Source organism: Onychomys torridus, chromosome X (genome assembly GCF_903995425.1).
Source record: "Onychomys torridus chromosome X, mOncTor1.1, whole genome shotgun sequence".
In the NCBI taxonomy this organism is placed as follows: domain Eukaryota; kingdom Metazoa; phylum Chordata; class Mammalia; order Rodentia; family Cricetidae; genus Onychomys; species Onychomys torridus.
In genome coordinates, this window is record NC_050466.1 from 123,112,842 (window position 1) to 123,123,060 (window position 10,219).

The window sequence follows — 10,219 nt, forward strand, 5'->3', positions numbered from 1 at the left end:
TTAATTATGAATCTCTTGATCAGATCCTGTGTAAGATACTCACAACACGATTTCTAATATCTATTTTCACTAAACCCTTCATTAGAGCTGTATGAAAATGACTAAATTTGGTCCTTATTTTCCTTACCCTTTCCTCCCCATCTCCAAGTAGAAGTGTGTTTTAAAATTGTATACCAGTTGAGAAACAAATAACAGGAGAAGCAAAAAAAAAAAAAATCAATGGAATGGAGTATCAGAATTCATTTTACTGAAAGCTAGCCAAATACTTGCTTTTAATTACATATATTTCCTCCTGTTTAAATTAATATTTGTAATCTCAAGATGTTCTTCAAAAGTAAAAACATTCTTGAGATCCTCTTTCCTGCTTGGGAAGAAAAAAATCTTTTGGACAATAATATAGTTTTGGAGCACATGACCCCGGAAGAATATGGGGATCAAGGAAGGAGGAGCTAACATGTGTCCTATCTGAGCAAGTAGATAGTGTCCTGCTTTGCCATGCCATCTTGACTTCTTTTGGAGTCCAGCTGAGGGTGGAAAAGCAGAATACTATAACTCTGGAATTCTCACTATCTTACAGGGATAAAGGGCTATATATGGTCATTCACCCCCATCCCACCTCCCCAACACAGTGCACAGTTCACTGGTGTAGGATAAAAAGATCACAGGGTTCTACTTTGAGCACCATCTATGGCCATGGTGAGTCACTTTCCTTCCATCCTTGTTTGTCCTGTGTCCCTTCTGCTCTGAGCTTTCATGTTGTTGAGCTCTGTACAGGAACTTTTCCATCCATGCAATGCCAGACTGAGTTCTCACAGAAACAGACCTCAGCAGTAAAGATCCAGAGAGTTCATTACTGTGAGGATTCTACCATTTAGAATAGTAGCCATTCTTGTGTTCTTTGGCAGAAAAATGATATAAATTAGCTTTGGTCAGTGATTGGTAGATGCCAGAAGCCTGGCACAATTCTAAGTGTGTGGCAAATAAATAAATTCATGAAAGCTTAAGTGCTGGTTCATCTCATTATATCTTTTAAGGCTCAGAAGAAAACAAAATGAATTCATGTGGGTGGGTTATAATTGATATTCAGTGTTTTTTGTTTGTTTGTTTGGTTTTAAAATCCTGGCTTTTTTTTAACTGTTGATTGATGCCTTTGTTTTTCCCTACTTCACAGGCCTGTATAATTCAGTGGATAGCTGGATGATTGTGCCCAACATTAAACAGAACCATTACACAGTGCATGGACTCCAGAGTGGGACGCGCTACATATTTATTGTGAAAGCCATAAATCAAGCGGGCAGCCGGAATAGTGAACCCACCAGACTAAAAACAAACAGTACGTTGTGAGACTCTAGGAGGAAAGATCCATTTTCCTCTCTGTGCCAGGGAGGACAGTTAGCCTGAGAGACTTCCATAGTAATGTGTGAGAGCAGTGGCACTCAGTAGAGGAGCTTTACTGTTGTGCTTTGTGTATGGGATTTATTGGTGTCCATGGGTGTTTGTGGACTAAGATACATAGAATAGTGTGTGGCTTGGAAAGAGGTTAGAGAAGGGTTTTTCTCTGCCTTCCACCCCTGTCTCCCAAGCTTGGGAGAAAATTCAGTTAAAGAGTATTACCTATGGTGATCTACAAAGCTCTACCACAGAGAAGCCATATCTCCTAGGAATGCTCTTGATCACAACTGATAGAGTTTAACAAGTATTTCCAAGTAGCTTAAGTGAAGAGTGGTTTTCCTTTATTTGCTTGTCTGGTTTTTTTTTAACTGCCTGTCATACATAGCAAGAAGTCCAAGGGCAGCCTGTTCATGGCTAGTATAGCAGCTCTGAGATCACATGGAAGGCTGGAGCTCCTTCTTTGTGCATTGGTTTATCATCAAGGCCATAAGAAGGCCAGTGCAACTGCTAATGTTGTACTTCCTCACAATAGGAAGAAGGGAAAAATTGGTAATCATTTAATCAAGGAAACAGAAGCTTAACTGGAAATTCCTTCCAATCTGTTGGAAGCTTCCTTATTATTAGCGATCCCTAGTGGCAAGGAAGGCTGAAAGACTGAATGAGAGAGAGAAAAAAAGAAATAGATACTGTGTTAGCACACGGTGTCTGTCACAGAGGCATATTGTATACTAAAGCTCTTGCTATACCCAGCTCCTGGGCCTGGGACAGTGTTTTTATCATATGGTTATGAGTTTCTGCAGTGAAACACATGTTATCTTTCATCATTGATGATGGAGCAGCCATTGTAACAAAATTGCCTAATTATATGCACACCTCAATTTCAGGAAAGTAAACATCTCCTGTTGCTGAGCTCTTCTCAATTTTTTTCTTTTGTGAACAATTGTGTCATTAATACAGAGACTTTCCTACCTCAAATATTGCAACACTCTTTAAAATCTACCCAAATCCTAACCCACTCATTGAAATAAACCAAAGCACCAAGCATTTTTGAGGATGTGAGATTTTGTGTGGTCCCTTTTAATTTCACAATATATGATGGAAACACTTTACTAGCTCCCACTTGCTTAGAATTATGGCTTCCAGGAAAGGACTCATATGAGAGACCCATATTTTTTCACACAGAGGGAAAATAATGCCTGCATGAAGGTTATTTTAGGGGGAATGGCTTCTATTCTTACTTAACTGCAGATTGTGTCATCTTGCCTGCTTCCTTAATATAATCCAAACTGCAGCTGATCCGCACTTACCCATGGATCAACAGCATATTGAGGCTCCTCTGCTAATGATGGTCTTGGAGGGGAAAGGCACAGTTCTTCAATGCTTGATCATACTTTTCCCCATTTTCTTCTAATTTTTTTAGGCCAACCCTTTAAGCTAGACCCCAAAATGACTCACAAGAAGTTGAAGATATCCAACGATGGATTGCAGATGGAGAAGGACGAAAGCTCTCTGAAGAAAAGCCATACCCCAGAGAGATTTAGTGGAACAGGGTGTTATGGGGCAGCAGGAAATATATTCATTGACAGTGGCTGCCACTACTGGGAGGTGGTCATGGGGTCTTCAACATGGTGAGTGGATCTTTCCTTTCCTTCTCTCATCTTCTCTGCTGTTAGGTTCCTAGGAGATTCAATTCTACAGCACAGCTAAAGTACCAATAAGTCAAGGTTAAGAGTTAGGTGATAAGAACAAGTCCTAGAAAACTTGAACAGTTTTTAAAAGATAAAAAAAACATGGGAAATATAGTGAGCTAGGAGACAGGAATATCATTCTAATTGCTGGCTTTATAAGCTCTGGTGATATTATCATTATGTATGTAAATGTAAACTTGTAAAGGAAGAAGCACACAGTGAGTCACTCATAGGTCCAAAATAATGTTTAAGACAATTCATATCATTTGTAAATTCTTTTCTGTCTTCTCCACTGTCTCAGGTATGCAATTGGTATTGCCTACAAATCAGCTCCAAAGAATGAGTGGATTGGCAAGAATGCCTCTTCCTGGGTCTTCTCTCGATGCAATAGTAACTTCGTGGTGAGACATAACAACAAGGAAATGCTGGTGGATGTGCCCCCACAGTTGAAGCGTCTAGGTGTCCTCTTAGATTATGACAACAACATGCTCTCTTTCTATGATCCAGCTAACTCTCTCCATCTCCATACTTTTGATGTGACCTTCATTCTTCCAGTTTGTCCAACATTCACAATCTGGAATAAATCCCTAATGATTCTGTCTGGCTTGCCTGCCCCAGATTTTATTGATTATCCTGAGCGGCAGGAATGTAACTGCAGGCCTCAGGAATCCCCCTATGTGTCTGGGATGAAAGCTTGCCATTAAGTGTCAAGAGAGCGTGTAATTCACTGGCTCTCCAGTTCAGCCCTTCTTCCCCTCTTAAGCCTCCATTAGTGCTTCATATATGAGATACAAAATTAAGTTCATTGGGAACACCCAAAATAACTAGATAGTGTAGATTTAATTTTTGTGTACTAAAGCTTATGTTTGAATTCATGTATTGAGTTACTCAGAACAAATTATCTGAATAGTCTGGGTTTATGCCATTGGGGAAGAATTTTAGAGAATATCTCTGTCATCATTGGCGAACTAAAAATTTCCAATGATTTGGGAGTATAAATGACACTGGAAGGAATTAGCTTTTCTAGCAGTGGCATGTTTGACCAGGTAAAATTTGCACAGTGTCAAATTATCACATATTGTATGTCACTTTTTAATAAACTAATAATCAAGGTGTTATGAGAATATCACACATGTGTATATATAATATATAAAATGACTGAATTCATTTTATGAGCAAAATGACATAGATCATTTTATCTATTACATATATACAATAAACCTTAATTTGTTCATATAAATGAGAAATATATTGAAAAGGAAAATAAATTATACTGTCCATTCTTATTCCCTAGATGAAACATCACAGTAGACTGGCGTTTTCTCTTCTTCCCTTTAGCCTTTCTTTTCCCCTCCTGTCACACATACAAACACATGCAATCAATCAAGACATAGGAAGTGAGAGAGGAGCTCTTGCTTAGATTAGGAGAGTGTGGACAAGATTGCATAAGAGATGCTAATGCTACCTTGAAAATTGATTCTGGTAGAAGTGTGCTGTGTAGCATAATTTCGTTGACATTATTTAATAGAGGAGATTTATTTGAATTATTAAAAATTGCCATAGAATGTTTCAAAGAAATATAGTTTTGTTACTCTCAAATACGTAGTTACTAGACTTAAGCTAAAAAGTAGAGTTGCATAACGAAGTTTTTTCAGATCTCACCTTATTTGATCAGTAAGAATAGTGTTACAGGTTCAACAACTATATAAATAAATACAAATGTATTTTCAGACGAAGCACTCCTGAAACACTATTTTCCTCGATAGGATCCATACTCATTCTTTTGTGATTTTGTTTACATTATTCATTCACTTTGCATCCACTTCATGACAAGTAACATGAATTCCATCCTAATTTTCATCAGACTAGTTAAAGGAAATCGAGCTTCACGGTCTGTTATTTCACCAATTATTTTGCAGAGGTTGGAAATGCCAGAGAAATAGAGCCTTCTCCCAGGAGCAAAGTCCACTCTTGGTAATTGTAAAATGATTACCCCTGTGTAATTGTAATGTGACAGTAGTAGCCATTACATGGATTGTATGTAGCCTTGATGCAATGTCAAATGTGTCCCCCTCCTTCTACCAGCATGGTGGATTCTTATTTATTAATTTGTTCAATGAACTATTAGATGCCACACTACTGCTGCAAGAGTGCCCATATTACTAAAATACAGTCCTTGCTGTCAAATGACTCACTCTTATGTACAAGAGACAACATATCTCTGTAAACCCCACTTAATAACACTTATGGATTATTTGCTTATCTACCATGAAAAGCAAGATCAGTGCTGATACACAAAGAAGGCTCAGATTTACATGTCAAGTGGTGAAGTCAGTTTCTTTGGCTTTAAATATCATATGTACCTTATGGCTCATAAGGAAGTGAGCAACCTCAGTAAAGCTCTGCAGTGCTGGTAACAAGCTTGTGGTATTAGAAAGCTCCCAGCCTTGAGATTGAGATAGTTCTAGCTTCTCTGCCATAAACTAGCAGTGACCTCAGGAAAGCACTTCTCCAAGCCTGTTTCCTCTTCTGTAAAATGATTCCTATTGTATAAGGCTGGTGTAAAGGTTTAACAAGGTAGTGTGTATCAGTTGCCTAGCACAGCACCTGGCATTCACTATGTGTGCCACCATCATTCATCTTTCCCCCAATACGATTCATTTATTTTTTGTGCCCTTTTAAGTTTTAGTTCTAGGAACAAAGCTTTATTCCCTATTCTATATTTGACTGCAGCCTGGGATGCCTTTCCTTGTCCCTTCCTCCCTCAGTTAATTAGCAACCTCACAAACTGGCTTACGTGACCCTCTGTGGCACTCCTCTGGCATACTGAGCACCCCCTCTCAGCAATAATCACATTGTATTGTAGTATTTTTCAGGATGTCATTTTTGGAATGCCATCCTCAGCAGATCCATTTTAGATCCACCCTTAGTGATTTCTTCCTTAAAACAATGGATTCTTGGCCCCTACTCTAATTAAGTTAATTAGACTGTCTGGGAACATAAAGAAACTTACATTTGTGACAGCCTTCTCAGGTTATTCTGATTCACACAAAAGTTTAATGTATAATAATTATCTTCCCGACTAGAGTGGGAATACCTTGAGGGTAAGGACTGTGGTTTTTGTTCTTGTTGTATTTTTAATACCTAGTACAGTGTCTGAAAAAAAAGTAGTTGCCTGGCTAATGTTTCTTAAAAGAATGTATGAATGATCAAATGAATAATCAAAATTGCTCTGTTTGACTGTGATGTCCATTAGAGGTATTTGTTATTCTTGGGCAAGTTGGTTACTTCTTTCCTCTGTATTGCTATTAGTTTGTAAGTGTACCAGGGCTTATACATACAAATGAACATTGTTCCAAATTGGCAGTTATCATGGAGAATTGTCTTTGGAGCATGAGGTACCATTCTCCCAATAACATTTCATGTTTTCATGAACTTCAATGAACTTTGTTGTTCTTTGAAGGTAGATTTCAGTTTTCATTATAGGCAGAGTTAAGCCTACTGAAACAGGCTACTGAAATATAAACGGGGAAATTCAATAGGGTTTGTGATAAGCAATGAAGCTTGACTCTGAAATCCCAACTTCTGAGGCACATAATTGAAATGCCTTCCAAGAAACAACATGGTGGCAGATCACTCAGAGGGCTACGATGGGTTCCAGATATTTACTTCAGTAAACTTAAGGACTTTCATAAAATACTGGCAATGGCAGGGACCAGAGGCTACCTCTAGCTAAAGCCAGTTGCACAAATGGAACATGACCTACATTTAACATCTTCAAGAAATGTGATTCCATAAACGTGGTTGTTGTTGCTTTACTTAATCTAACTGTTCAGAACTTTTTCTCCTAGAAAATTATTTTCTGTCTGCAATTTATGCTTGTTTCCACTTTTTATATTGTCTTGTTGAAGAAAGCACAAAATAAAGCTAAGCTTGTTTTTGAGAATACAAAAGAAATTTTAACGCCACATTGATGTTCTTGCTACTTGTAAGAGTAACTGCATCTGGCTGTGTTTTTATTATGTAATTCCATTGTGTGTCTTTGGATGCAGTGAAGTTCATATTGCAACAAAATCACTTATACATGCTTTTCAGCTCAAGCATTCTAGGTGAATTCTCTCAGCTTTCATGGTTTACATATTTGTATATGACTACCTGGATGGATCAGTTCATGGATGGACTTTTAAATAAGCTCAGATGCTGAAACCCCTTCTTTCAAGGAATGGAGAATGTGAGGCAGGTAGACATTAACCACTCCCAATTATTTGTAGCTCCTGAAGCCAATTCCAGCCTGAGAGCCTTTGGGCTGTTTTTGGCTGTGCATTACAAGTTGGCCAGATTTATTGCCATTGGGTCAGACAAAACTGCCTTCTATGGTGTGGTCTACCAGTGTCAGAAATATGCTGTGTTATTGTTATTGGCTAGAATATTTATTAGTCTATTGTTGGACTATTTTTTATCAAATGCTTTACCCCAGGCTTGTTTGTACTGGGAGCTCTGGACGAATAGTGTCTCTCCTAGTAACAGAAATATAAGCATCTGTGGATTACACAGTTTCACCCCTCTCTAAAGATCCCAACCCATCCAAAATGCTATATTATGAATTAAATAAATATATATGTATTCATGAGTTGTTGGTTGTCTCTCATTGGGGTTTAATTGGGGAAAAGACTAAGTGGAAGATGGTCATGTGTTGCCAGAATTTGGTAAGTGGCTCAAGGAGGGGTGTGTGTGCACACCAATAATTGTGTAATTGGGTAGAGATCTCAGCAAGTAAAATCTAGGAGGTTTTAAATTTGAGGTCCAATCATGAAGACTTTGGTTTTAGGAGAAGGATATAGTCAAAACATCTCATGAGATAAAGGTCCAAGGTCCAAGGGAACATAATTCATCTAGCTTCAGATATTGTAGCAGAAGGCAAGAATTAAACAATTAACCCCCCACTGCTAGAATCTATTAGTTAAGACCAGAACATGATCACAATTGAGATGACTGACTTACTGTTAAACATCTGGCCTGTAGGAGGACCTGGGAGAGTTAAAAGACTGTCTGGGTCTGGATTGGACTTATCCTATTCAAAGTTACTGTTGAGCTGAAACTAAAGGGTCATGTAACATAGAGTGAACTAGTCAAAGGAAGTAGAAAAATGGCTTGAAGAAAGTGGTCAGACCAAGGATGCATAGCTCAAAGGCAAGGGAATTAATACACAAGTTAAGAACTTGAAGAACTACAGGTTTTGTTGGAATGTCAAAATGTTGTTTTTTCACTTCTTACTCTTTGCTCTTTGGCTCTTTTAGGGGGCTCACCACCTAGCTCCTAAATAAATCACACATGGAGGCATATTATTACTTATAAATAACTGGCCTTAGCTTGGCTTGTTTCTTGCCAAGCTTTTCTTAACTTAAAATTATTCCATCTACCCTTTGCCTTTTCTTATTTCTGTATATCTTAATCCCTGGCTCGCTGGTTGTGTGGCTGGGTGGCTGGCTCCTAGCATCTTCCTCTCTTCTATTGCTCCTTTTTCTTTTTATGTCCTTCTAGATTTCTCCTTTTATTTATTCTCTCTGCCTGCAAGCCCTACCTATCCTTTCTCCTGCCTTGCTACTGGCCATTCAGTTCTTTATTAGACCATCAGGTGTTTTAGACAGGCATAGTAACACAGCTTCACAGAGTTAAACAAATGCAGCATAAAAGAATGTAACACATTTTTGCACCATTAAAGCAAATGTTCCACAACATCAAAGTGCTTAGCATGGGTCAGGCACAGTCTGAGAAATCCATCAACAAGAAGTCTTGGGATTAGGAAAGTGCTCATTCTTGATAATCTGATGGTCTAGATTGTTAATTTCATGAGGACTGGGACTGTGTTTCTTATATTTGTTGCTGAGCTTCAGCACCCGATACATAGACACTATCAATACATAATTTTTTGAATAGATGAATGAATGAATGAGTGGATGAATGAATGAATGAACAATGTGAACAATAAATTAGTGCCTAGACCAAGACTCTCACTTCTGCCATGTGAGAAATGTAGAAGTTCAGAGAAAAGTCTATATAGAGGAAGGTGGTACATAGGACAGGTAGGTTGCCCTACCAAGTGACCTAGGAAGTGGAATGTTTTTGGCAATTTCTTATATAGATATAAGAATCTGTCAAACAGATTATCTGAAATTTAAAATGGAATTATGCTAGACCAGTAATTAATGAGTAAAGCAGGATGGGAGAAGAGGTTGGTTTTTTTTTTGTTTTTTTTTTTGTTTTTTTGGTTTTTCGAGACAGGGTTTCTCTGTGTAGCTTTGCACCTTTCCTGGATCTTGCTCTATAGACCAGGCTGGCCTCGAACTCACAAAGATATGCCTGCCTCTGCCTCCCAATTGCTGGGATTAAAGGCATGCGCCACTACCGCCAGGCGGGAGAAGAGGACTTAACAGGAAATCTCAAAAATAACGATGGTACAAATAGCGAGGCTATTTCAGCACTCTGAAAGGCTGAGGCAAGCAGATATAGAGTTCTAAACCAGCCTGGGCAATGAAGGGAGATTGTCTCAAAATGAACAAAACAAAACAACAACAACAAAACAAACAAAAAAACACATGTACAGGGGCTGGAGAGATGATTCAGCCCTTAAGAGCACTAGCTGATCTTCCAGAAGACCCTGGTTCAATTCGCAGCAACTACATGGCAGCCCATGCCTGTCTGTAACTCCAGTTCCAGAGGATCTTATACCCTCACACAGATATACATGTAGGCAAAACACCAATGCACATAAATTAAAAATAAAAGAAAAAACATGTGTAAATATGTGGGGAAGATGGATACAGGTGCTCTGAGTAAAATAAAATGTGTGGAGTATTATTACCCTAAAAAAGAATCTTAGGGTGTTCATAAAGTAACAGTAACATTGTCTACCTCTATGTTGATTCCATTGTATTCTTGATGATTGTACCTGATATCTAACATTCTTGGTGGTAATGCTGATTAGACTTATATAATTATATTCACTAAATTTTAATTAATGGATATCCATACTGTTAAGATAAGAAGACCTTGAAATTATCTGTATAAAGCTGGGCATGGTCAGGGCCATGCTGATGTTAGTGGCATGCACTGTTATTTGGGACCATGATATTGTCTGT

The 10,219-nt window shown here is 38.3% G+C and overlaps 1 protein-coding gene across 5 annotated transcripts in view; it reads left to right on the forward strand.

The window, feature by feature from the left end:
* The window catches only part of Mid2 (midline 2), a 110,423-nt gene extending 102,716 nt beyond the window's left edge, over nt 1-7,707 (forward strand). For all 5 annotated transcript variants that reach the window (XM_036174874.1, XM_036174875.1, XM_036174871.1 and 2 more), the window contains exons 8-10: nt 1,172-1,333; nt 2,813-3,020; nt 3,382-7,707. In XM_036174874.1, the coding sequence (XP_036030767.1) occupies nt 1,172-1,333; nt 2,813-3,020; nt 3,382-3,784 (773 nt within the window). In that variant the 3' untranslated portion in view covers nt 3,785-7,707. The remainder of the gene's footprint in view (nt 1-1,171; nt 1,334-2,812; nt 3,021-3,381) is intronic.
* Nucleotides 7,708-10,219: the final 2,512 nt, after the last annotated feature.